At 40.4% G+C, this 27,908-nt stretch overlaps 2 protein-coding genes across 4 annotated transcripts; both read right to left on the bottom strand.

The window, feature by feature from the left end:
• tor4aa (torsin family 4, member Aa) lies at positions 1 to 7,064 on the bottom strand. The gene is made up of 3 exons (XM_047569693.1): positions 6,690 to 7,064; positions 3,779 to 4,249; positions 1 to 2,492 (listed from the first exon to the last, which is right to left on the bottom strand). Exons 2-3 carry the CDS (start codon positions 4,247 to 4,249, stop codon positions 1,644 to 1,646), a joined length of 1,320 nt encoding a protein of 439 aa, XP_047425649.1. The 5' UTR covers positions 6,690 to 7,064; the 3' UTR covers positions 1 to 1,643.
• Positions 7,065 to 7,697: 633 nt separating this feature from the next.
• LOC124996550 (BRCA1 associated protein) lies at positions 7,698 to 27,790 on the bottom strand. 3 transcript variants are annotated; one of them, XR_007110862.1, is made up of 15 exons: positions 27,413 to 27,790; positions 26,766 to 26,924; positions 26,474 to 26,660; positions 25,979 to 26,168; positions 25,758 to 25,871; positions 24,307 to 24,455; positions 22,869 to 22,944; positions 22,630 to 22,768; positions 21,189 to 21,298; positions 21,022 to 21,111; positions 20,842 to 20,945; positions 19,154 to 19,293; positions 12,360 to 12,725; positions 11,989 to 12,081; positions 7,698 to 10,608 (listed from the first exon to the last, which is right to left on the bottom strand). XR_007110862.1 is itself a non-coding variant. In XM_047569692.1 (13 exons), exons 1-13 carry the CDS (start codon positions 27,489 to 27,491, stop codon positions 12,517 to 12,519), a joined length of 1,746 nt encoding a protein of 581 aa, XP_047425648.1. In that variant the 5' UTR covers positions 27,492 to 27,790; the 3' UTR covers positions 12,201 to 12,516. The 3 variants fall into 3 exon arrangements, 1 of the variants encoding a protein (XP_047425648.1); XR_007110861.1 differs by lacking the exon at positions 7,698 to 10,608 and having other exon boundaries at positions 11,306 to 12,081; XM_047569692.1 differs by lacking the exons at positions 7,698 to 10,608; positions 11,989 to 12,081 and having other exon boundaries at positions 12,201 to 12,725.
• Between the last annotated feature and the right edge of the window lie 118 nt (positions 27,791 to 27,908).

Genomic DNA, 27,908 nt, shown 5'->3' on the forward strand with positions numbered 1-27,908 from the left:
TCAGTGTTTAAATTGTGTCTTTAATTCCAAGGCACATGACAAATAAAATTGACATTTATATTTATATTTATATATATAAAAAAAAGAAAAAAAAAAGGAGAGATGAACCTAAACATCGTAACTAAACACGTTCTCGTGAGATTCTTCGCCAGTGCAAGTCCAGGGTTGGTTCGTGTCTTTGGATGTGAACACTGAGCACCTTCAGGTAAAAAACCTCTCTCTGTAATAAATAAACATTCCCACGTGTCCTAAGATTCACCGTCTACGAGCTAAAGACGAAGTAGCTTCAGCTTCGTCTGCAGACCTGACACTGGCAGTTACTAAAAGATAACACTCTCTGACGACTATCTGATCGTGTTAAACCGAGAATTAGATCATAAGATCATTATCTTATCTTTAAGGTTCATATTTCCCCTTTTCTTGTATCACATACGTCTGTTTTCTTCATCAGCTTTCACATGTGGCGGAGCTGCCGGGTTTAGTGGATGTGACTTTAGTTTTATCTGGACGAGGATAAAGGATCAGTTCACCCGAATCACAAAAAACAAAACAAAACAAACAAAAAAAAGCTAAGCTAATCAGCCCATGACTTCTTCATAGTCACCATGCAGATCTGAACTGTTGTGTATGTGGTGAAGTTTTGTACATTCATCTTCTAAAATTAATTTCTAATCTGTTTGGATGTAAAGACAGAAACTGAAATTTTTGGGAAAATTACATTTAAACAAAGGCTAGCAGCATGCAGCTAAGCTAAATGCTAACATAAGAAACCAAAACTAACCAATGAGAGTTTCTAGTTTAATGAACATTAGTTATGTTTTTGACTTATTTCTTGTTCTTTATGTGAATGCTAAGCTAACGTTTATTAGTGAATGGCATTAGCTTCATCTTCACCTCACAGACAATATTTTTCCCATTTCAGTCTGATTTTGATTGGACATTTAAACAGAAGCTAGGACACGGTAGCGACATGTAGCTGTGGTGGGGATTTGAGCTAACATGCTAACGTAAGACACAGAAACAGTCTAGAGCAACAGAAAACATCCTGGTGTTTGGATTTGAGCTAAACGCTAGCATGAGCTAAACATTTTACTAACAGAAATAAATTTAATATTTAATTTTTTTTGTTGTTTTTAGATATTTCGCTCAGAATCATAAATGCTAACCTCACAGCACGGCTAAAATAAAAAAAATGAAAGGAACATCATCCTCTGAGGATTACTGACATTAAAATGACATATCACATCGTGCAGTATTTACTCAAACTCATGTCCTGAGCTCTGATTGGTTCATAAAGATCCCGCTGTCCCATCAACCACCCGGAGGAAACGATGGAGGGTTAATGAGACGAGCTCGACTTGTTTGTGATGCAGCGTAAAATGTTTGAGGTTGAAGCTCCTGGGATTCATCCTCTGCTATAAATTACTATAAGTTAAATTCCTCTAAACCTGGACGCGTGGACTCAGGTGTTTTTCGGGTGAACCGACCCTTTCAGGTCCATCGTTCCCACATCGCTTCTGTGTTTTTTTTTTCTTGCAAAAAACTTCTGCTGAAAGCTTCGGCAACGAGTTGAGTCATTCAAGTTTCGTCACAAACTTCTTTCTTCATGTTTACAAAAGAACGTCGATGACGTGAGCGTTTCCTCACAGCATGTTCACCTTCGCCACCACCTGCTTGCAGCCGGTCTGCGAGTATTCGTGGTCGCCGACGGCGGGGTAGTACTCCACCTCCCCCGCCAGGCGCTCTATGTTGGTGTGGTCCGGGTAGAAGCCCTCTCGGGCCATTTCGTCCAGGAAGCACTCCATGACGTGGCCTTTCTCCAGGAGGCCGAGCGGCAGGAGCTCCGCCTCCGTCCACAGCGGGTGGAGCTCCTCCAGGGTGGCGCGTAATATGGGCATCAGCTCTTTCACCAGGTTGCTGTGGCGCCCGGACGCCGTGGAAATACTCGAGGAGTTGTGCAGCATGTGCTTGGTGATGTGCCCGTGGCCCAGGTTGCTCAGGAACAGGTAGACGGCGTTCAGGTACTCGTTGGACTGCTTGGACGCCACCAGCTGCCACAGCGCGTCCAGGATCTCGCCGTGCATGTGCTCGGCCTCGTCGAAGATGAAGAGCGGGATCTTCTCCTCCTCCTCGGCGCGCTCCACCATCTCCGAGATGATGGCGGCCAGGTCGGAGGCGCAGCGCAGGGCGTCGGCCTCCTGGGGGCAGTGGTGGAGGACGTAGTACTGCAGCACCAGCGTCTCGCCCACCACCGAGCGGAAGTGTCCCGCCAGGAGGCGTCCCAGGTGGCTCTTGCCCACGCCGCTGGGGCCGTGCAGGGACACCACCAGGGGCTTGTTGTGGACGTACGTGGACAGGTAGTCCTTCAGGTGGGACAGAAGATCCTCCACCGCCCCCTGCTGGCCGAACACCTCCCTCCGCAGGGTCTTCTCCAGCCCCTCCAGGTCATATCGGAGGACGTGGTCGTCCAGGTTCTCTATGGCGTTGTACACCTGCAGAGGAACGATTGAACAAGTCTTCAGGTCAAGGACTTTTTGCAGCACAAAGCTTCGGTTTCTTGGTAAAATCTCCAAAGCCTCTTAAAAAAAGATGCTTCAGTTCTAACAGAGAGATGTGGGGGTTGAGGGTTTAATCAGGAACATCTGTGGGCGATGTCCAACTAGAAACAAAAGTCTGTTAAAGACCAGGTCTGAGCCGTGAAGCTCAGAACTGCAGTTCATCGAGTGGCCACTAGAGGCCCCTAAAAAGCAAATCCCCATAGACCCCCATGTTAAAAAACCTCCTGAGACTTAAGCTTTAGTTTGGAATAGATCCTAATTTGATTCAGATCTTTAGGTATTTGTGATTAGTAGAACCTAAGTATCATCTTAGAACTGGTTTTGAAAAAGATTAGCTGAACATTATTTCTCGTTTAAGAACAAATCAATAATCTGTTAGACCTGAACTTCTTCTAGATCTGGATCTTTTTTGGATGAACCGTGACCTGGATGACAAGAAGCAGAAGCTTTTTAATGAAAAGGAATTATTCAAGTTTTATTTGTAAAGAACGTTTAAGAACAATCAGTCAAGAAAAACCAGCTGGTTGAGGTTAAACTGGATGTGTTGGGTTTCTGGGAGACATTTGATGATGATGCATTGGTTTTATATTGAGCTTTTCCATTTTTCAGATGCTCAAAGCGCTTTACAAGTGAATGCATTATTCATGCGCTCACACAGTCACACCCTGGTGGTGCTGCTGCTGCACATTTACGCCAACGGCCTCTTACAATCATATAACCAGGAAGCACCCGGGGCCACGGTGGGTTAAGTGTCTTGCCCAAGGACATAATGGACGGACTGGGGACAGGGCGGAGTCGAACCGCCGACCTTTTGGTTACTGGACGACCTCACTGCACATCCACACCTGCACCACATATCAAACTAATCCATTCAGCAGTAAAACTTTCATGGTCGTCAGGATGAAGAAGGTAGAAAAATCTCTGGTTGTGCAGGAATTTTTGACAAATCTTCAGTCAACAGATCGTCAAAAAGGAAAATTCAGTCTTTTTCTAACTATTAATGTTTATTTATAAACTCATAATCCAGATTTCTAGTATTTTCTGAATTACTGACCCCATTAAAGTGCAATAAATCCACATTCCTCCACGTTTTGTGGCGGTTTTCTGTGTCTCTGTGGGTTTTTCCATCATTTAATAGTTTTATTTTATATATTTGTGGTCAGTTTATTGTAAATATTCCATCTGGGAGAAGAGAGACTCGTGTTTTAAGCCGTCGTTACCTGGATGAAGACGATGGCGAAGAGCAGGTAGAGGCAGTACTTGGCCCGGCTGTGCTCCTGCTTGGGCGGCGCCCTGCATCCTCCTCCGTTGGGGAACAGCACTCGCTTCCTCCTCCTCCTCTTCTTCTTCTGGGGGACGGGGGCCGACAGGGCGGAGAAGGGGCTGGGGGTGAGGCCGTCGAAGGTGAAGATCTTGGGGCTGGTGCGCACCGGCGCCCCCATGAGGACCCCGGACCCTCCCACCGTCAGCGCCATCTCCTGCCGCCGCTTCTTAATGGCCTGGTACTTGTGTTTGATGCGAAGGACGGCGCGAAGGGAGGACGAGAAGTTGGACAGACTCGGCACCGGGCTGCCTCGGCCCTTCTCGTTTCTATCCTCCTCCTCCATCCCTCTGTCCTGCTCCTCATCCATCTCTCCTTCAAACTCTCCCTCCGTCTGGGAGGAGGAGGTGCTGCTCTCCTGGTCGCTCATCTGCAGAGAAACATCAGATTAATCATCATCAGATTAATGTGAATGAGGCATAAAAATAACATTCACAGTGAATCAGGGTGAAGATTCAATTATTCAACTATTGTGAAATTACTCTTCCTGGAATCATCACATTCTTTTGGCTTTGTTTGCTTTTTATAACCCACAAATATTCAATTTCAGCTTCTTGGCCACAAAACACACCCACACACAGTTAGCTAACCCTTCGTTTTATTAGCTGGATGAATACATCTGGAAACGAGCTAAAAACACACCAGATGTGTTTTCAGTTGGTCGGTTAAATTCAATGTTCACTCACTTATGTGGAAAACGTTTAGCTAATTAGCGGCTAAATTGTTTAGACTGTAGAAAACCATGTAGTTGTCAGCTAACAAGCTACGCTGAGTGAGTAGTGAAGATAAATTGACCTCGACTCTTATCACGTTTGTTCGTTGAGAAAATTCCCATGTTAGCATAGCTTAGCATAAAGCCAGGAAACAGCTAGCTCTGCGTGGCTGAGATTTAGCATCTTGTACAACTTGGCACATTTATTTAAGATTATCTTAGCGATGCACAGAGATTAGATAGTTACATGTGACTTAGCATAGTTAGCGATATTGATCTTCTTGAGTAACGTTTGCAGTAACAAGCATGTGCTATATGCTAAATACTGTTATTATTTAAGTACATGAAGAAGAATCTTTATACAAATGTACATGGCTAGCTATTAGCTTAGCACAAAGACCTGCAGCGGAGGCAAACACTGGGCTAACTGGTTGTAATGTGTGCCAAAACTGAATTTTAATACCAACAATTCACCTTTTAATTGGATACTTAGTGACGTAACTAAGCTAAGTGTGTTTTTCTGCTAAGTTAAGCTAAATGTTACTCAGTTTTACCTTCATATTTAGCATAATGATGTGCAGGGTGAATTTATCATCTCATATGTCTGGAAATCAAGCTTATATGTTAAATACTGTGGTGATTTAACTATGTAAAGTAAAATGTTTATAAAAAAAACTTAGCTTAGCACAAAGACAAGTAGTGGAGGCAAAATGTACGATTCACCTTTTACTTGAGTACTCTTACACAGAGGAATGTTTTAAGCTAGGCTAGGCTAAGCAAGTATCAGCTGGTTTTACCTTCACAGTTTAGAGGCGTGAGCGTAATGGATCATCTTATATAACGTGTTATATAACGTCCGCAAATTCACCTTTTAATCGAGGTAAAGAGCCAAGTTAACAGTCATTTATTTTGCATTTTAGCTGCCAAATCATGTAATAATTCTCCCTCTTTGACCTGTTACCTAACCACTAATCACCAGATGCTGAAGCTGGGGATTAATTACTTTTGGTTTCTGAGTATTGAAACTCGCAGCTGCAGGAGATTTAGACATGCGTGAAAAACCCAGGAGGCCTCCGTCTATGTGAGAGAAATATCTGCAGATGTTTCCCTGAGAGATAAAACTAAACCTTGATCCCAAACCAGCTGTGGTGGAAACACGTCTGCAGCCAAACTCCAAACAGAAACCAGATAAGATAAACATCACAACTCGATCCCTCCAAGTCACACTTATCTCATTTATCAGAGTAACCATCATTTCCATCTCTGCCCTGGTCAGCGAGCGCTAACGGGGTTCGTGCTCAGAGCCACCTTCCCTCAAATATTCAAATCAGCTGCATAAATTACTTGGAAATGTTTCCGACATGAAGAGGGAAGTGGGAAGGGAACTTTCTCTCAACTCCACCTGCGCAAAAAAACAGGTGAACTTCTACATAATGGAAGTTCTGCAAAACCCTCTGTGCAAAGGGAAATAGCTTCGCATGGAGGAAATATCTCCACATACTAACGAATAACCCGCATAGACGCTCACTAACCAGAGCTGTGAGACTCTTTCTGTTCAGCGTGGGACTTTTTAGCCTCACATAAAAGGAGGAACTATCAGTTACACCCAGCACAAAAAAAAAAGAAAAAGTACCACATACAAATGAGCACAATTGCACAATAAATTTGACTTATAAATAGGACTGTTTTTTCTCTTTCTGTCCGGACTACAGCATATGCATTGTGTGCCGGATATTAATCTTGGCACAGAGACAGAGTCTTTTCTGGAAAAGCTGAGCGTCCAACTTTTTTTTTTTTAACTTCAGCACAAAAGAATTCAGCCAAAGCTGTTGAGGGAAAGAAGAGGCCGAGCCAGAGAGACACTATCAGGGGTTTAGAAGAGTTTTTTTCTTGTTTTACTGCTGTTCACATGCAGAGACCTGAAAGACATGGCAACATACCAGACATTTCAGAGCTGACTCCAGCATTTTGTTTGAAAAATGTTGGCGTTTTTTTTTTTTGCTTCCCTGTCTGACTGAACAGCTGAGAGACTTTTAGAAACCTGAGCCCTAAAAAAGCAAAAAAAAACATGCAAGAATGAAAAAGGGAACTTTCTTACCTTAAAAGAAAATGTGTGTGAAAACGTGTCCTGGGCAGAAATAACGGGTGCAGAGGTTTAGTCCATAGTTTGTTGGAATGTAGAAAGCAGATAAAAGCCCCGCACAGCAAACGGCTCAGCTCAGGAAGAAGAGAGACCTCCTATCTGACTGATCTTACCTCTAAATCCTGTTCTAGACCATCTGCTGGCTCCTCCTCTTTCTTCCTCTTGCTGCTGCTGCTGCTTTTTCTCGAGGTTTGACACGTCCCACCACATCGAGTTCATCGAGCAGCTCTCAGCTTTCATTTGGTCTTTTCTTTTTTTAAAAAAAAAAGCCACAAATCCAGTCCAAGGACTTCTCACCTTTCTCCAGGTGGAAGTTTTTGTGGGCGTCACCTCTTCTCTGAGAGTTTTTAAAATTGTATGTGAAGTAGAAATTCAACATTTGATAAAAATCTTCCTCTTGATTCTTTGCAGTGGTCTTGATCATTATCGCTGAGATCTACAGGAAATGTGATCGATCTCATCACTCGTCACAGAGGATAACACTGACCACAGACTTCATTTCCCAGTAATCATGGTGAACTTTTTATGAGGTCATGGGTGGGAAATTACTTGTGACAAGAGTTTTCTGAAGAGTTATATAAACCTACAATCAACGGCCGGGCTATGTTAGCTTAGCACAAAAACTAAATAAAAATGACATGTTATCTGACGATTGGTTAATTTGTACGAAAACTGAATTTGAGGAAATACAAAGCAACACACACAAAAGCTGGCTAGTTTAGCTTAGCTTGAAAGCTCGCTAGTTTAGCTTAGCACAGAAGAACAGTGACAGAAGGAAATAGTTAGCTGACATCTTATCTGTTGATTCATTAATTTGTACAAAAAATGGATTTTTGGGAAAAATTTTGAGTTCATGTTGACAAAATATAAAGCAACACACAAAAGCTGGCTAGCTTAGCTTAGCATGAGAGCCAGCTAGCTTAGCTAAGCACAAAAAAATAGGAATAGAGGAAAACAGCTAGCTGACATGTTATCTGATGATTGTTTATTTTGGGCAAAAACAAAATTTAGGGGTAAAAAAATGTAACTTTATATAAATACAAAGCTACAGATATGAGCTGGCTAGTTTAACCAAACACAAGCGCTTGTGTAGCTTAGCTTAGCATAAAAACTAATAGCAGAGAACATAACGAACATGTTACGTGTTGATTGGATGATTTGTACAAAAACAGAAGTTTGGGAAAAGTCTAAGTATATGTTGAGAAAATGCGTCCATGCAAAGCGGCAACTGAGATCCAGCTAGCTTAGCATAGCACAAAGACTAGTAACTGAAGCAGTTAGCTAACACGTTATGGATAGTTTACTTTGTAAAAAATAACCATAAAAGAGAAGATTCACCTTTCAACAGTGTAATTAGCGAGCTTGTTTCCTTTAGGCAAAAACAGGTTAGCCGTCTCCATGTCTGGGCTTAATGCTAAGCTAAGCTAAGCTGAGAGAAGCTAACTGACTACGACTTCATATTTAACGTACAAACACGAGAACGGTATTGACTTTCTTCTCTTAATCCTGACAAAAAAAGACCAGAAACAAACATCTAGCTAACGTTATTCAGAGAAAACCTAGAGTCTGATAGCTTAGCTTAGCTCAGAGGGGTTAGCAAACACTACAATTCACCTTCTAATGGGCTAATAAGTGAGTGTTGCATAAGCATCGGGCGTATCAAAAGGTAGCGCATGTTTCGTTAACTGAATATTAATCAAAGTATTCAAATATTATCATTCATTCATGGTTTCGTTTTAGAGAAGCAGCAACAAAGAGTCTGTGACTGAAGCGTCTCAGCCAGAAAATAATGAAGCCATTTTCTGCTCAGATGATTTAAAAAACCAAAAAAAACAAAAGATTATTCAACAGCTCCGAGTGGACACTCAGTTCCAGGCCTAGAATGCACAAGGTCGCGTTTGGATATAAATAGAAAAGCGAGAGGTGTGTCCAGTGTTTGCATAGCATCTCATTTGCCTACGCCTGCACATGTCAGAATAAATCTTGTTCTTAGTGTTCATGCAGGACTAGACTGATACGTTATATCCACCCTGCCAGTAACTAACATGTGGGAGTAAGCGGCATTCATAAAAAAAACCTGTTTGTAGACGCCTGTGACTAATTTTGGACTGAAAACGTGCAGGTGGCGTCACTCTTAAAGATTTATATATATTTTTGGAATCCTGCTTTAGTGTATCTCTGTGAGAAGCTACACCCCGACTCTGTACACAGTTTACGTCCAACGAGTAAACTGTTAAGGTTGAGGTAGGAAGCGTGGCGCTCGGCCTCTTCCTCTCAGATGTCGATACGTTACGGCAGCGAAAAGCTGCACCTTGATGCGATGCTGCAGATAAAAGGTTTATTTTTAGCAATTAGGTGTCAAGAAAGCGAGAAGCGCGTGTTCTGCGTCGGCAGCTTTAAATCAGAAGGCGACGTCTTCAGATGCAGAAGGTGTGGCTGTAGCGGAATAACCTTCCTCCTCCCCCTCAGTTTGAAAACTAAAACCAAAACCGGAGCCTTGAGGCCGGTCGAGATGTTTCTAAAGGTCAGCGGCTGCACGATGAACCACTTCCTGTTTACTTAAAGCAGCTAATCCGATGACGAGGCTAAAAAAAAATGTTATTATTTTATTCATTTATTTATTTATTACCTTGCTGGGTCTATGAAGCTACGTGTTAGCTTAGCTTAGCGAAGATTCACCTTTTAACAGTGTAATTAGCTTGATTCCTTTAGGCAGAAACAGGCTAATGCTAAGCTAAGCTAACTGACATCTTATTAGTTTATTAATTTATTTATTTATCACCTTGCTGGGACTATGAAGCTACGTGTTAGCTTAGCTTAGTTTAGCTTAGCGAAGATTCATCTTTTAACAGTATAATTAGCTTGTTTTCTTTAGGCAGAAACAGGCTAATGCTAAGCTAAGCTAACTGACATCTTATTAGTTTATTAATTTATTTATTTATCACCTTGCTGGGACTATGAAGCTACGTGTTAGCTTAGCTTAGTTTAGCTTAGCGAAGATTCATCTTTTAACAGTGTAATTAGCTTGTTTCCTTTAGGCAGAAACAGGCTAATGCTAAGCTAAGCTAACTGACATCTTATTAGTTTATTAATTAATTTATTTATCACCTTGCTGGGACTATGAAGCTATGTGTTAGCTTAGCTTAGCTTAGCGAAGATTCACCTTTTAACAGTGTAATTAGCTTGATTCCTTTAGGCAGAAACAGGCTAATGCTAAGCTAAGCTAACTGACATCTTATTAGTTTATTAATTAATTTATTTATCACCTTGCTGGGACTATGAAGCTATGTGTTAGCTTAGCTTAGCGAAGATTCACCTTTTAACAGTGTAATTAGCTTGATTCCTTTAGGCAGAAACAGGCTAATGCTAAGCTAAGCTAACTGACATCTTATTAGTTTATTAATTAATTTATTTATCACCTTGCTGGGACTATGAAGCTATGTGTTAGCTTAGCTTAGCTTAGCGAAGATTCACCTTTTAACAGTGTAATTAGCTTGATTCCTTTAGGCAGAAACAGGTTAGCCGTCTCCATTTCTGGGCTTAATGCTAAGCTAAGCTAACTGACATCTTATTATTTTATTAATTTATTTATTTATCACCTTGCTGGGACTATGAAGCTACGTGTTAGCTTAGCATAAACCGCTAGCACCGCTTTCATTTCTTAAATATGCAGAATTTAACATAAGAATCGACAGCAAATGAAACGAGTTCCTTTAAGCGTCTCCGAGACATTAAACGTGGCCCATCCACTCGTCGTATCTTTACGCTCGTTCCGGCTCAGGGTCAGATTTAAGTTGAAGGATGTTTTCAAAATATGGCCTCTGTGGTCTGTGTATACAGGACGGGACGGGACGGACGAGGATGGAGGCTTCACCTGAGGGTCGGAAGAAGATGAGGAAGATGAACCATAATCAGCCTCATGGGCGTTTTTTTTTTTTTCCTCTTTGTGTTTCATTGACTCACGACCTGGAATTAAAATAGTTTGTTTGATTTAAAGAAAACTGTGAAGATGAAAACGTGATTAACGATTCAACCCCAAAGCCGGGACTTGGGTGTAATCACAGCTTTTGTTGAGCCTCCGGGAACGTGTCACATCCACAAGTCTGAGCACAGACACGTTTCACCACAAAACACTTCAGTGCACAGATTAGGAACATAATTCCTGCCAAACAAAGATCTGCTGAGTCAATCAGTCAATCAACCGAGCGTCGGGAAGTGAATTTTTGATGATGTTTCTTCTACGTCTCGTCTTGTAAAAACACATTTACAGCGAAATAACTTCAAAGGACGAACAGTTACCAGCGATTATTCACTGAGAACGACTCTAATTGGATGGATTCAGATTTTTGTTTTTAGTTGAAACACGCCTCATAATTAAACCCACGTGGAATAAATTTCTGCCTGATCAGGATTTAGTCCAGTAACAGCAGGAAAATCACTCATTAGACTGATTATTGTGTTGATTAACCCGAGTAAAAGTTCACAAGATATTTCATTTTTTGTTCATATTTCTGTTCAGTTAATCAACTACTTGTATCATATTCCAGAAGAACTGACTTGGATGGAATAAGTGGAGTAGGTGATTATTTATTTGTTATTATTACAATGAAAGGACGAACAGAAAATAAGGATTAGGAATCTGGAGGATCTGATCTGAAACAGGTTAGCTGTCTCCATTTCTGGGCTTAATGCTAAGCTAAGCTAAGCTAAGCTAAGTGACTACGGCTTCATATTAACGTACAAACACGAGAACGATATCAACCTTTTAATTTTTGTTCAGTTTATCAAATACTCGTATCATATTCCAGAAGAAGTGACTTGTAGGTTTTCAAACAAATGGAATAAGTGATTGTTTATTATTTTTTCTCATTGTGATTTTTTTTCTTTTTCCAAAAACTGGAAACAGGATTCATCCGAGCTCCGTGTAGTTTGTTTACAAAGAAATGCGCTGTCATGAATGACGTTAAAGGACGATCAGAAAACGAGGATTAAGGCATCGGGAGGATCTGATCTGGTTGGAGGACGTTTCATTTTTCTCTGCATCGCTTGAAACGCCTCATGATGAAACACAGAACGTGAGTTACTCTGGTTCTGAGAGTATTTCTGAGAAAGTGCAGCGTAGTTTGACTCCAGCGTTTAGGAAAAACGCTTAAAATATCGGAGATTTAAAGTGTTGCTGTGCTGCAAAGTGGTCATATTAAAATGTGTCTGAAATGATGGTTCAGGTTGTTTAGTCTGTTTCTAAAAGGTTTACCTGGCTTCACCTCCTCCTTAAAGAGGAGCGCTACAGGAAATACTGCTCCTGCTCCTCCTGCCCTGACTTCTGCCCCTGGACTCATTAACTCCACTGCAGAGAAAAGATACGTAAACATCAGATCAGTGCGTCTCTCTTCATCATCAAAAAAAAAAAAATCATTTCTGCATCCGACTAAAAAAAAAAAAAGGACACGAAAAAGCCGTCAACATATTCAAGTTTCTCTTTACCCAAAAAGAAAACAAAGTCAAACAGGCTCCGATAAGAAGAAACTGGGCACAAATGAACAATTTGTCTCGATCAAATAAATAAAAGCGTTTATGACCAAAATAGATTCTCTTTAAGATTTGGAAACAGCAGAATATATTTACACCGACGCCTCTAAAGGCCGAACTCTTCCTCTGAGGATCCCGTCGTCTGGTCTGGGAGTGCGTTCTGAGGGAACCACCACGTTTGGCGAAGACGCGTTTACGTTTAAAAAAAAAAAAAAAAGACGAGGTTCGGCTGTGAAACAGTTCCTAGCTCCGCCTACTTCCTCTTCCGGCCCCGCCCCCTCCTGCCTCGGCCGGCGGCGGCGTCGGCGTCGGACGCCGCGGCCGGGATGTTGATCTGACCCTCCTGGATTTCACTTCGCGCCTCCGGAGGCAGATGTTCGATCTGCTGCTGCGTCTCCAGGTAAAACATCACGTCTCTCAGCTGCTCCTGGAGCTCGGCGATGGCCTCGTCCTTACGCTCACCTGGAAGACAGGAAGTCAAACATCTGAATTTAGTGAAGGCAGAGACGAGGGGTCCTATGGGTCTTTGAGGGGACGGGAGGGATCATCTCACAGATACTGGATCAGTCTGGGAACCAGGTCAACACCTTCTTCTGCTCCACCTCCTGGTCTGTTATTAATTATACGACTGTACGTGTGTTCTATGTTATATTTCTATGACTAATATATATGTTTCTCCTTGTTACTAATTTCTATATATTTGTTATTTTATGTCGACTTTTACTACACATTTGAAATTTAAAAATTCCAGACTTTTTCCAGACAGTTAAAAAAATAAAAATTATTTTTATGGCATTTGAGTAAATAATTGTCATCATGTAAAATAAATTATGGAATTAATCGTTTGTTCTCATTATTCTGAATATATATATGTTACATATATGCAGTTATGTCTTTAAATAATTATTAGAATATTATAGCTATGTGACGTAGCTCATTCAAATAAGTTAAAGATAAATTCGGTATATTTATTTATTTTTTTTAATTGTAAGTTGCACATAAACAGCGTCTGTTTCCATTTACAGATACTTTTTAAATCATCTTTCAGTCCTGATGCTGCTACTCTCGTGTTTTATAACTAATCTCACCGGACTAGTCGTGCAAATTCAGTCTTAAGGCATTTATTAAGTATCTAAATAAAGCCTCGATGTTCATTAGACACACAACAACGTATTTATCAGCCAATTAAATCATAGTGAGAGAGAGAAAAGCATGAAATGACTCATGCACTGATGGATGTACGGCTTTAAAACAAACTTCTTAAGCTCAGTGTCCTCACAGCTGTGTTTACATCCAGATAAACAAACATGATATAGAGCCAGAGAGGAAATAATTAATAAAATATTATAAGTGGACGTAGTGAAAGGAGTCAAACAGAGGAAGAGGAGAAAGAGGAGGAGAAGATGAAAAAGAGAAAGGAAGAAGATGAAAAGGGGGAGGAGGGAAAGAAGGAGGAAGAGTAGAGTACGGAGGAGACTAAACTCACATATAAACTAAACTAAAACTAAACTAAAACTGACATATAAACAGCAGGTGAAATACATATTGAACACGTCACAATTCTTCATAGTTAACATGTTTCTAAAGGTGATATTGACATGAAAGTTTCACCTGTTGGTAACAGCCCCACTAATCTATGCACAGAAAGAAGAAAAGCCTTTGTTGGTGATGAAGCTTCCAGACGCCTCCTGTTTGGAGAAACTAGTCACATACGTTGCTCAGGTTCTTCCTCACAAACAGTCTTTAGATCTTTTAGGTTCTTGAAGCCTCTTCTATCAAATCCTCATTTCATCTTCATCATTCTGGTCGATGGCAGCAGACTTTTCTCCAGAATGTCTTGGTACATTCAGTTATATGAAGTTTGCCAGTAGCATATGCAGAAAAACAGCCCCTCACCATGATGTTCCACCTCCAAACTTCACTGTTTTTGTCCTCCAGACATGGTGTGTTATTGCATCCAAAGAGTTCAGTTTTACTCTCATCTGACCAGACTATGTTCTCCCAGTATTTTACAGCTTCTCCAAATGTTGTGCAGTAAACTTTAAACGAGCTTCAACATGTTTTTCCTTCAGAAATGAAGAGTCTTGCGTGTTTCGCCTGCATTCAGGCCGTGGCCTCTGAGTGCATTGCTTATTGTTTTCTTTGAAAACCATTGTAGCTGCTAATTCCAGGTCTTTGTGAAGCTCTGCACTCGTGGTCCAACTCTTCTGGTAATTTATTTCACTCCTCTGTCAGAAATCTTGCGAGGAGCATCTGGTCGTGGCCGGTTTATGGTTGAATGATGTTCTTTTCACTTCCTGATTACGGCCCAAACAGCTCAGTGGAACATTCATTAGTTTAATAATCCTCCGTTCAACACCATCAGAACGTTTGGGAACTATAAGGCTGCGAAGGTCTGAGAGATCTTTGCTTTTATCATGAGATGTTCCTTGTGTGACACCTTTTTATAGAGCGTCAGCTTGGACTGAACCAGCTGATATTCATTTGCACTGACAAGAGGCAGGATGGTTTTCTGATCAATGATAGATTTCAGCTGGTGTCTTGGCTTTTCATGCCTTTTTTCCATCTCCATTTCTGTGTGTGTTTAATACTTTCCCCCCTCTGTTATTTTACATTATTACACATTATTATTTCTGAACTTATTTGTTTTGGTTTCACCAACACCTGGTGAAAATTTCACGTCAATAGCACCTTCAGAAATATGTTCACTATGAAAAACTGATGTGTTCAATACTTATTTTACACACACGTATATATATATATATATATACACATATACACACACATATATACACATACACACATAGACCATGCATGTGTGTGGTGGCTGTAGAAGGAGCTGAGCTTCACTTCCTGTGCTAATCACTAACACCCAGATGAGGAAACTAGAGACGTTGATGTTCTCAAAAGGAAACGAGATGCAACACTAAAAAAAAAAGAAGAAGAAGAAGAAGAAGAAAAGCAGCTGGTGAAGAAAGTGATGAAACCTGGAGGCGCCATGACAGAGACATGATAATCTCACTGAAATCTATTTATTATTAACGTCAACACAAATCTACCGGAAACAGAACAGACGAAGAAGAAAAGGAGGAGGAGTTCAAGAAGAAAAATATGGAAGAGGAGGTTGTAAAGGAGAAGAAGTAGAAGAAATTAAGGAGGAATTAAAGAAAGGAAGGAAGAGGGAACAGGAGGAGAAAGAGGAGGAGGAGGTGGTGGTATGATGTCTCTACTCCACGTGGACCAAACATGAGAGAACGGATTTATTCCTCCGCCCGGACGAGTCACCGTTAGCACGTTAGCGTGCTAGCTGAGGGCCTTTGTTATAATCTCAACTTCACAAAGCAGCAGAAACACGACGGATTTATTTACACAAATGTTCATTTAGTCTGAGTCAGGAGACGAGCTTTCAAAAGACAAACGCACGACAGTAAACATAACATCCCGTGACTAAACGCTGACTGTGGATGCTCGGAAAAGACGAATTATAAGTTCTGAGACACATATTCCGGCAGAATATACGTTGGTAAAGGCCGTTTCTTCAGCGTAAACACACGTGTCGCTCGACTATTTGTTTAAACAGTCCTCATCCTCGGAGTAAAAAGCCGAAGGAAAAATACAGGCAGACGTAACATTTTCCACTCAGACATCTAAGCCTGGTATTTACGCTGCCCTCAGGCAAAGTAGAAACGAAAAACCTTCCACAAACAAAGGTCTGAAAGGTGCTTCGCTATAAAAAGAGGGTTTGTAAAAATAAATATCACTGCAGACGTGAGCAGTGTTTTCTTGTTTTTGACTTATTACTTCCTGTCGACCTACAGGATGTGACACAGGTCAAGCAATTTGTTTAGGATTTGCAAACTTTTACTGAGTAAAGAGGAAGTTGTGATCATTTCCATATTCTTGCTGTCAGACATTTCACTCATTCCTGTTTCTCTGGATTCTCTGCATACGACGCTCAACACTTTTCAAAGTTACGCAAACTAATACATCACCTGGAGGAAATAATATATAGAGCTGCTAACTACACAGCTAACTTCTTAGAAACAGATAACTACAATGCTAAAGTCAAAGAAAACCAGCTAAATGAACAGCTCAAGTCAAAGAAAGTGTTAACTGCTAAGAGATAATTGTCAAAAAAAGGCTACTTACACAGCTAAATACAAACAGCTAACAATTTTATGTGCTAAATTCTGCTAGAAAAGTTGCCAACGGCAAAGCTAAAGTAATAAAAAAAAAGTTATATCCATCATTGACGTAGAAAAAGCTAATGGCATTATCTGCTAAAGTCACTGAAAAACAGCTGTGTAGTTAGCTAAATTAATGGGAAGAGCTAACTACGCAGCTAAATTAATGGGAAGAGCTAACTACACAGCTAAATAAATACAAAGAGCTAACTACACAGCTAACTTAATACAAAGAGCTAACTATGCAGCTAACTTAATACAAAGAGCTAACTGCACAGCTAAATTAATGGGAAAGCTAACTACACAGCTAATTTAATACAAAGAGCTAACTACGCAGCTAACTTAATACAAAGAGCTAACTGCACATCTAAATTAATGGGAAAAGCTAACTACACAGCTAACTTAATACAAAGAGCTAACTACACAGCTAAATTAATACAAAGAGCTAACTGCACAGTTAACTTAATACAAAGAGCTAACTATGCGGCTAACTTAATACAAAGAGCTAACTACACAGCTAAATAAATACAAAGAGCTAACTACACAGCTAACTTAATACAAAGAGCTAACTACGCAGCTAACTTAATACAAAGAGCTAACTGCACAGCTAAATTAATGGGAAAGCTAACTACACAGCTAATTTAATACAAAGAGCTAACTGCACAGCTAACTTAATACAAAGAGCTAACTGCACAGCTAAATTAATGGGAAAAGCTAACTACACAGCTAACTTAATACAAAGAGCTAACTACACAGCTAAATTAATACAAAGAGCTAACTGCACAGTTAACTTAATACAAAGAGCTAACTATGCGGCTAACTTAATACAAAGAGCTAACTACACAGCTAAATTAATACAAAGAGCTAACTGCACAGCTAACTTAATACAAAGAGCTAACTATGCGGCTAACTTAATACAAAGAGCTAACTATGCGGCTAACTTAATACAAAGAGCTAACTACGCAGCTAACTTAATACAAAGAGCTAACTACACAGCTAAATTAATACAAAGAGCTAACTGCACAGTTAACTTAATACAAAGAGCTAACTACACAGCTAAATTACTACAAAGAGCTAACTGCAATACTAAAGCTTCATAAAAAGCTACATTCACTACTACATACAAAGACCTCACGTGAAAGAAAAAGGGTAATTACACTATTAATCATAGAATAAGCTAAGAATAATGTTAAATTAATAGGGTGAGCTAACGACACAGCTAAGTTACTACAAAGAGCTAACTATACTGTTAAAATAAGAGAGCTAGAGCTAACTAAAATGCTAAAGTTGTATGAAAAGCTACAGTCACTGATGTAAGGAGAGCTAACAACGCCGCTAAAGTCACAGAAACGGTGCCAACTATGGTGCTAAACTTTCTAATTGTCATGACCCGGTTAAACCACAGCTGACGTGAGCATTTCGCTGAATGTTTAATCTGAAAGTGAGGAAACTTTTGTAGATTAAGAACATGAATCAGTGTTGCGTAACTTGACGATGAGTCAAAATGAAAGGCGTCTAGAAATGCTCTCGGGAAGTCTCAGTGTAGGTCACTAAAAATAAACAACTTCCGTTCTTTCGCTTCAATTTCAACCCACGACTTCTGCTTCATTTCATCACGGTGTATTTATCACTGCAACATGCGCTCATTTGCCAGTTCATTGTAGTAAAGTCAGTATATCGTATAGTATTACTGTGTGTGTTCTATATTAAACTCGGCCTAGTTCTACATATTTAACTTATTTAGCTTCTCTTCTGCTAATATTGCAGCGTGTTTGAAATGTAATTCCCTCTTCCTTTGCAGCATAATGTGCATTGAAAGAAATTTAAATTTGTGGGGGGAAAATAAAAAAAAAAATATATACATGTAAAAACATCCCGTCAACCAAAGAGTTTGTGACCCGTCACTGCAAAATGCAAATTTACTATGTGCAGGACACAACTCATTCCAACCCACATGTGCGGACAAGCTAGCTTGTTAGTCACAGCTAGCACGTGCTGGTTAATGTGCGTGCTGCGTTCACGGAGGCTCGGAAATGCTGAAGCCTACGAACCCAATTACGCTACAACAGTTACAGCCGTTCAGTTTCCCAGTCAGTAAAATAACGCACTTTAGTAAATAAAATGGCAATTTTCCATAACTCAAGTTGAAGCTGGCGTCTTATTTTGCACAGAAAATGTTTACATTTGGAAAGTCATGTTGCATTTATGAATGCACCCAGTAGTGTGTTCATTACACAACAGGAAATATAGTTTTGATGTAAAAAGTCTGCACATGTCAGTGTTGATAATGAAGAGTTGCGTAATATCAGCATATCTGTAAAAACTATTGGACATCTATAGTTTTTACAATTGCAATTATTTACCAATTTCAGCAATTTTAATTACCACCACACTGCACATACATAATGTCTTTCCATTTCTATTTTTGTTGTTATTTTATTGTATATTTTTATCATAATATTCAAATTCGTTACTGTTTTCTGCTCTACTGTGACAAGGAAATTTCCCCTAACGTGGAATAAACAAACAGTTGTCAGAAAATATTTGAACAAGAAACAGTTTAACGGTTGGAGCTATTTAAGGTTATTATATTATTTTTAAAACTCTTGTTCTGCAGCTTTTAAACATCCATCATGATTAAAGCGTATATCCCAGCATGCTTCAGGGTCCACCTCACCTAGAGGACCTAGAAAAAGTTTTTTTTACCGGTTTCTTTTCCTTTGCGCTCCTCCTCTGCTAACTGGGCCTGTAGCTGAGCCTGATTAGCTCGGAGGCAGTGATTCATCTCCTGCTCCTCCTTCAGCTCCTGGCTCAGCTTCACCACTCGACCGCTCAGCTGAGTGCATCTGGACACACAAATAAAAACAAGAAGAAGAAGAAGAAGAGGCATCAGCTCAGGTATCAGCTGTATTAACCGCAGAGACATCAGGAGGAGTCCCTGATTAATGACTTGGTCTCAGCTGTGGCTCAAGCCTGAGGGTCAGGGGTTGCCGTGGCAACTCAAGGTGGTCGTCAATGACGACAGAACCGCGCGGAGCCGGGACACAGAGAAGAGGTTGATTTTGTCCCTCTTATATATCTTTTGTCCTTCTAGACCAAATATTTTAGATACATGTGCGAGTTAAAAACAGGGGTCCCTTCTGCTTCCCTGGTAAAATCTTTGCATTAGAGTCAATGGAGAAGATACTGGGACGTGACCGCGATCAGAGGGTCACAGTTTAAATTCTGTATGTCTCACTGCTTTGTTGAGCACATTGTGAGAAACACAACAAGTTTGTCTACAACTGTGGAAAAAAAATCATGTGTCTAGTTTGTAATTTGTGTCCAGGATGGGCGTGGAAAGAGAAAAGTTTCAGGCAATTTCCCACACGCTCTCTCACTGGGAGTAGTGACATCACGCACTCTAGAATTAATGTTTACGAAAAAGATCATGGTCATTGAACAGTGACTGATCAAAAACTACATGACTTATCAAAACGAGAATTCATACACCAATACACAAAGCTTGTGTCTACATTTTAAAGTTTAAATGAAGTCTCTAGGTGAAAGTATGCCTGAGCAGTAGACCTAAAACTGTCTTGTTTGTTTTTTTTTGTTTGTTTTTTTTGCCCGTCCCATTCATTTTCAATGGGGGCTTACGTCGTGAAAAATTCGTATTTTGTAAAGAAAAGTAATAGCACACCGATCCCGATCAAACCGCACGTTTTGATATATAACTCGCCGAGTTAAGGGATGAAAAAAGGAGGAAGAGGAAAAATAAAAAGAAGAAACGCGGTAAAACAAGGCGGGCTCGGGGCAGAAATAAAAGCAGTGATTAAAGGTTTTCTGTTGAGACTCGTCAACACGTCTGCCGGGAAAACATTTCTGTGGTCTGTTATCAGAGCACACACAAGATACATGTATATACACAATATCAGCCATTACATTATGACTATGACAGTAACAGGTGAAGTGAATGAGGACGGTAAAAAGAAGAAGGTGAAGTTGAAAAAAAAGGTAGGTGAGGAAGAAGATGAAGAATCATAGGTGGAGGAGGATAGTGAAACAGAGGAAGAAGAGGAAGAAGATAACGAGAAATAAAAGGAGGAAATTGAATGGGAAGAGGTGGAGGAGAAGAGGAAGGAAACAGAAGAAGAGAGGGGGATCCTGTTTTCACTTGTTAACTTACATGGAAAAACACTGAGAAGTATTTGGGTCAACAAGCCCGTGCTCAAGTGTTTACACGTCTTTATTATCACTCTCCTGTTTTTTTTTTTTCCCCATGTGTTTAATAATCCAGATGTTTCTCTGGTTTCTTTTTGAACGACATTTTAAAAAGACACCGGTCGTCCTAAAAAAAGCAGAGGACTCATTTATTGCAGGTAGTTGGTGTTCTGGGTAAACGCAGGACCTACTTTTTCTCGACGCCCTGCTTCTCTTTGGTTATCTCTCCTAAACGTTGCTCCAGGTTATCGCATCGCTCCATCATCTCCTTGAACTTGGACTTCATGTTGTTTATCTGAAAAGGTGCAAACAGAGAGAGGGGAGTTAAACGAGAACATTTACATGAATGTGATGCAGATGTTCGTGGCTACCTCCTCGGCTGTTTCCTTCTCCAGATGAACGATCTTGTTCTCCCAGTAAACCCTCTGAGACTCCAGCTGACTGGTCAGCAGGTACGAGTACTGCAGAGACACCAGGAGCTCGTTACAACGTTTTCAGGTCGATTTAAGAAACGAAGCGACGTTAACGAGCTGCTCACCTCCAGTTGAAGGGCGTCGATTTTCTCTGCGTGGCAGGTGTCTCCTTCACATTCGTACTGAACCATCTTACCATCAGTTTTACTGGCCACGAGACGATGCACATAGTTATCTACAACATAGAAGACAGGATATTATTTAAATTGGCAAAGCTCATCAAAGATGAAAATACATTGGTTGTCTTGGGTTCATATCTAACGCTAAAGTTAAGCAAACTAACGCATCACCTGGAGGTCTGGGAAGTTATAAAGAGAGCTGCTAACAACACTGCTAAATTCTTAGAAAAGCTAATATCTGTGAAAAAGTAAAACAAAAACAGCTAAATTCACAGTTTAAGTCAAATAAAGTGCTAACTACTACATAACTGTCATAGAAAAGGTTAAGGATATTATCTGCTAAAAGCTAAAATAACAGGATAAATTAATACGAAAAGCAAACATTATTTTAATGGGAAGAGCTGATATAAATACATTCACTGCTAAATACAAAGAGCTCACATGAAAGAAAAAGGTTAATTACACGACTAGTCATGGAATAAGCTAAGGACAATGCTAAATTAATAAGGAGCGCTAATGCTAACGTCGCTACACAATGCTGACATCACAGGAAAGTCACCAACTGCTTAAGTAATAAAAGAGCTAACTACATCGTACACATATAAAAGGCTAGTTATGTTATCTGCTAATGTCACAGAAAAGCTGCTAAAAACTCAAAAATCACAAACAAACAGTGCTAAATAGGAAGAGCTAATTACACAGCTAAAGTAAAAGAAAATAATGCTAGCTTCACTGCTAATGTCACAGAAAACTGTGCTGACTACTGTGCTAAGGTGATAGAAACAACTAACTACATTGCTAAAGCTAAAGTCAAAGAGGCTAACTATGTCATAGGATAAGCTAACACCAAAAATAATCCTTAAATTAACACAGAGCTAACAACTTGCTACAGTCACAGAACAAAAATGTGGAAAATGTCAACTACGCTGCTACAAACATGGAAAAAGTCACAGAAAAACAAACACAGTGCTAAAGTAATAGTAAGAGCTAATTACACAGCTAAACTAAAAGAAAAAAACGTCAGCTTCACTGCTTAGCACTGTGCTAAAGTGATATAAACAACTAACTACATTGCTAAAGCCAAAGAAAAAATGTTAACTTCAGTACTAATCACAGAATGAGCTAAACAACAACACTTAATTGATAGGAAATTAATGCAAAGAGCTTACAACTTGGTAAAGTCACAGAAAACCTAAATACACAGATAAAGTCACTTCAGTGGCAAAATTACATCCGTTTAGCATCTGATCTGAAAACTTCAGTAGTTTTGCAACCCAAGTGTCAGCAGCAGATTATTTACAGGCCTCTACAGGACGATACCGGTTAATGCAGCGTGAACATAATCACACTAATAACCTGCATCTCTACACAAACACAGGTGCGTTACCTCCTGCGTAGTCCCAGACTCGGTGGTTGGTGAGCTGCATAGCGTACGTATGCTGCGTCTCCTCAAAGTGCTTGTAGGCATGACGGCTAACGTAGCGACCACAACCGATGTGGCCGCAGATCAAACAGATCCACAGGTTCTGCACAGGAAACGTGGGTTACTTACGATGTTTTAACATTTATAAAAAAGACCACGTTAAGATGAAGAGAGGCACAGAGACGAAGGACGACGTTCGTTACCTCCTGAACGCCACACTCGAAGCATTTGTTCTCTTCCACCGGTTCTGGGGTTTGACAGTATCTGCACACAGGACACCTGAAAACACAGCACATTCAGGAGTCAGTCATGACAGAGGCAGAGGCCCTTTGTGAGATTAAAAGACAAAAAAAAAACAACAACAACAACACATGACATGAAGCCTGGAGAAATAACCAGCAGACTGAGGATCAGCTGACTCCAGGTCTTTTTTGGCCTGTGAGCCACTTTTACATTTAAATCAAAATGATCTAGTTACATATAATAAATATATGTATATATACGCCCTGTTATTTAGCCCGGTCATTAATTGTTGATGCATTCATATGCATACATATCATTTCCTCCAATGAAGTTAATTTCTCTGTTTTCTCGAGAGAAAAGTCCCGTAACACTAATGTAAATAATAATGTAGTAATAAAACTAATTACAGCCTAATGTAACAGGTCGACTGGATGTTTCCCAAATAACATTTAAGCTTCTGGAGACATCGAGAAAACAGGAGGACAGGAAATATTATGTGTGAATGCATGGCTGCTTAGGGCTTCTGTACTTTTTTATTTCAACCCTCAGGCAATAAAAAAAAACGTACTTATAATGGAAGTCAATGGGACATTTTTGCCAACCAAGGTTACAAGAGGGTAGTACATTTTAAATGTGAAGCTACAGAAAAACTAATAATGTTATCAAGGCAATATTTTAGATAATCTTGGTGACATCTAAGACTGATCTGAAAAAATAAATTAATTAATTAAAAAAATATGCCCCAGCCACCCAATATCAGCTTTATGGAAAACAGCACATTTTTAAGGTTTTTGTCATAAAAAAATTGCATTTAAAGGGTTAAAATTCCTCTAAATGACTGATTTTTTGGCAGTTCTGTAAAGTGCTGAAATGGTTTAAGAGATTTATTCAGAAAAAAACATTAAACTGTTAAGTTTTTATAGCAGTTTTTGGACATTGACGTTTTTGTCGTCTCAGGTCACAAGCAGGTGGTAAATTAAACTGATGCCTGAGGGTTAATTAAGAAAAACTGGGAGAGAAATCTTGAGAGAAAAAGCTCCGTCCCTTTAAGAAAGACTTGTTGTTGAGTTGTTGTGCGCGGATGTGTGCGGCTGAACTGTGTTGCATGTTTGTTTTGGAGATGCCAGAGATAAAAAAACTAGTCTAAACATCCAAAACACTGATGGGATCTACCCGCGCTGCTGCTGATGTATTTCTCTAGATGATGAAGTTAAACAGGATTAAATTAACCACTAAAAGGTTTTTGTTTTTAAAATCAGTGGGTTCTAAAATGATTTGAACAAACCGGTTTAGATTTAGACGTGTTATACTGTTATATCGTGTTGTTTTCACTGGTTGTTTTCACTGATGAACCTAATGAAGTGGCCAGTGGGTGCATGTGCATGTGCGTTAACTCACGAGGCGTCTTCCCAGCGCTGCAGACACTGGCTGTGGAAGCTGTGGTTGCAGAGCGTGGTGAGGATGCCGTTAACGGACTCGTCCATCCTCTCCAGGCACACGGTGCATTTCGGCAACTCGGTCAACTCCATCACGGGCAGACTGGCTCCCTGAGCAGGAAAAAGGAGGCGGCGGACGCAATTTAGACTCAGGAAACCGCCGAGGGTCAAAGGTTTGCTGGTTTTTAGGGGAAAGATTCCACTCATTTCAAACACACATCCTCAAAAACGTTAACGTCAAGGAAACACATCGTCGGCCATTTTGGTTCCTTCCACCAGATCCACCATGATGACAGTGACCTGCAGCGTCAGCGTCGTTCATGGTGTTTTTCTTTTTCGAGCGGTAGAAGACGAGCTAACTTCACCTGAACGTGAGCAACATTTAACTTGGGAAATATACGATATAAGAGGGTTACCTAGGCAACCAGAGCCCGGGGCGTCCGAGTGTCGGCTACAAAGAGATGGACCTTTGGGACCTTTAACACAAACATATTTATCTTTACAAATACGTAAAATAAAGTGTAAAGAAAGAGTAGAGCTGGTAGATTTTTACTTTAACTGTTAGGATTAATTATGAAAGTTGTAATGATGAGCTGGATTTTTTATTTTTTAATTCCAGACACACGATAAGTCAGACGCTTTGAAAGACGACTAAAGGAAGCATCTATGGCTGCAGGTCATTTTACCTTTTCCCAGTTCATTTAAAGTCCATCTTCCCCAAAGTGATGGGAATTTAAGAGAATTATGAGATATCACGTAAAGACAAGATTTTACGAGAGTTGCAGCTCATTCATAAAACATGTTTCAATAGAAACACGCACAAAAAATCGCAATGGAAAACGGAGCTAATTAAGTTAGAGTTAGATTAAAACAGAGGAAGTGGCCTGAGATATAATTTGCCATCAATTTAAAATACAGTCTTAACTCCTGTCGCCACAAAGCTTCAGTCCACCGCAATTTCCTTCCTAATGATTAATAAAGTCTTGAATTCACACATTGACACTGGACAATGGCTCATTAAAAGGCGCCATTCATAGCGAAAGAGGACGGGGACAAACAGTCCCCACGGTCAACGAGAGGCGAGTATCCAGCTTTTCAGGGAAATTAATTGCACAAGTGTTTCTTTCTGACGGGTTTTTACCCACAAAGTTCCCTGTTTAAACCTCACACTTCCCTCCGGTCCCTTAGAGCTGAAGGAGAAACTCGGATGAAACGTTTCCTCTAAACTCTACAAGTCCAGATGCCTTTTTTAAAACTAATAAATGAGTTAAGACTAATAAATTAGAGGAGAAAACCTCGTCTCTGCTGCCCTCTAGTGGTTTAACCTCTTACGTGGCTGCACACGTGTACAGGTGTATGAGGACATGGCTACGTTTTTTCTCCAGAATAAAATACTAACAGAGAAACATTCACCTCTCCAGACTTTATAACTTCGGCTCTTTCCACGTAGACCAGCTGACACACTGCGTCCTCTATGGAGTTGAACTGGCGTCCGTTACACGCTGTGTAGAAACTGTCTGCGTCTGCCTAAACACACAGACACACACACACAGAGGGAAACACTGGATCACGACAAACTATTACAAACATTAAACCAAAGACCAATCAAACGTGCTTGAGATTTAAGAACTGACCTGTGAGGAGAATTTAATGAGGACCATGTACTGGTTGGGGGTCGAGTCCCGGATGATCTTCATGTGCTCCATGACGTCGTTGAACGGAGCCAGGAGCTTCATGAGGTCGTGGCTGGTCATGGTGGCCGGGACGGTCAGGATACAGACCATCGCACTGCGTCTCACGTCCTCAGTCAGAGACGTCATTTTACTGTCAGGACGACATTAATGGAGGACACTGTTGTAATTCAATTTATTCTGATGAGAAGTGCTTTAAATCTACACAACGTGAGTGTTGTAGGGTTTGTGTGACTGTGTGTTAACCTCGTATCATTCCAGCCTATTTAGGACAAACCCAAAGTAAAGTGAACACTGTTCATGAACATGTTGGAGCTCATTCATGGTCTTGGTCTCTTTTAAAAGCTGAAGTTTCTATCACAAAAGTCAGAATCTCTCTAAGTGGTTTTGTTCTTGAGTAATCAAAGAAAATTGTTGTTGCGTTCAGATGTGACTCACTTGGTCTTGTAGAGGTGCATGATGCCGTGGATGATCTCCACCGACGGGTTCCCGCTGAAGAAGGAGATCTGGTCGGGAAGCTGCTTGGACGGAGAATCTGGAGCCGAACTCTCGGCTTCATCCCGACCGTCCGCTTCGCTCTTTGCTCCCTGAAGTTCAGCGCTCGGCTCGTCACCGCCGCCTTTATCTGGGAGGACATCCAACAGTTTAAAGTCTTTTAAAAGCGTAAACGTGGTGAGAAGGTTTACATTGCGTAATATTTTTTTTTACAGTCTTGCAGACTGGTGCTGACCTGGGCTCGGCTCAAACGTCTCTATGACCATGTCGCCCATGGCTCTGCTGCCGATGTGCTGGTGCAGGACGGCCGATCTCTCCAGGTCGCTCTTCCCGCTCAGAGTGTGTTTGGCCAAACCCAGAGATTTCTCCTGCAGCTCCTCGTCAGACATGCCTTCTATTGGACGAGACAAACGGGGACAGGTGTTCCTCAGGTGGACAAACTGGACCTCGACATCATCACACACACTATTAAACCAATACAAGACAGCAGCAAAGGGGCAAAACAATAATAATATCCACATTATTAATATCCCCAAGACAACTCCCACCATGAATACTATGGCATAATTTTTATATACTTAAGCGTTACAATCTGAGCCACTTACAATGTATAGACAATCGCCACAAGTGCAATAATTCTAGTGCAATCACCAAATGTGCACTTATGTATTTATTAATATTTATTCAGAAAGAGTTTATATATTGTAGAATAATAGTTTTGCTTTTTAAAACGTTTACCTTTTCTATTTCTATTTTTATTATTTATTTTTTTAAAAAAGGCCGACTCGGGAAACCTTGTACAAGCAAATGTACCTGTGCAAATGGCAATAAAGTCCATTCTGTTCTATTGTAATGCTAGGTTAGCTGCTAGCTTTAGCTCACCTGCAGAATACTGGAAACCTTGCGGAGAAGGAGACTGGTCGGCTAATTCCAGACGGATAACGACCAGCGACACACTCATGTGTTTTAAGACAAAAAGACACTTTTCGAGAGAATAAAAACAACCCGGCGACAGCTAAGCTAAGCTAAGCTAACCTAAGCTAAGCCCAGCTAACCCGCTTCGGCTGACTAAATGCAGCTAGCACCGAAGCAAATGGCAGTTACACGACACGTATATTAGTCATTCTGTTGTTGTTTTTTTCGTCTTCGCCGCCATTAAACTCAGAAATAAATGACATTTATATTTAGACAGATGCTAAACTGTTAGCTTCCCCTGACTGTGTGTCCACAGCTGTTTATAACATGTCCTCTTCTTCGTTGGCACAGGGTGAATCAGCAGTAATTCACCGCGGGCGCTTCTCCGCCACCTACAGGAAATAACGGTGAACTGCATACATTAAAAATAATAATATTTGATTTTATTTTTAAAATAATATAA

Source organism: Mugil cephalus, chromosome 19, assembly GCF_022458985.1.
Source record: "Mugil cephalus isolate CIBA_MC_2020 chromosome 19, CIBA_Mcephalus_1.1, whole genome shotgun sequence".
NCBI classification, from domain to species: domain Eukaryota; kingdom Metazoa; phylum Chordata; class Actinopteri; order Mugiliformes; family Mugilidae; genus Mugil; species Mugil cephalus.

Bases quoted from the DNA above. Each gene is read 5' to 3' on its own strand.
- LOC124996550 (XM_047569692.1), bottom strand. From the start codon at position 27,491: ATGAGTGTGTCGCTGGTCGTTATCCGTCTGGAATTAGCCGACCAGTCT. The intron at 26,661-26,765 runs GTCAGCACCAGT...ATGTCCTCCCAG, and splicing joins GACGTTTGAGCCGAGCCCAG to ATAAAGGCGGCGGTGACGAG. The intron at 19,294-20,841 runs GTAGGTCCTGCG...TTGTGTGTCCAG, and splicing joins AAGCAGGGCGTCGAGAAAAA to ATGCACTCAGCTGAGCGGTC.
- tor4aa (XM_047569693.1), bottom strand. From the start codon at position 4,249: ATGAGCGACCAGGAGAGCAGCACCTCCTCCTCCCAGACGGAGGGAGAG. The intron at 2,493-3,778 runs GTAACGACGGCT...GTTCCTCTGCAG, and splicing joins TCGCCATCGTCTTCATCCAG to GTGTACAACGCCATAGAGAA.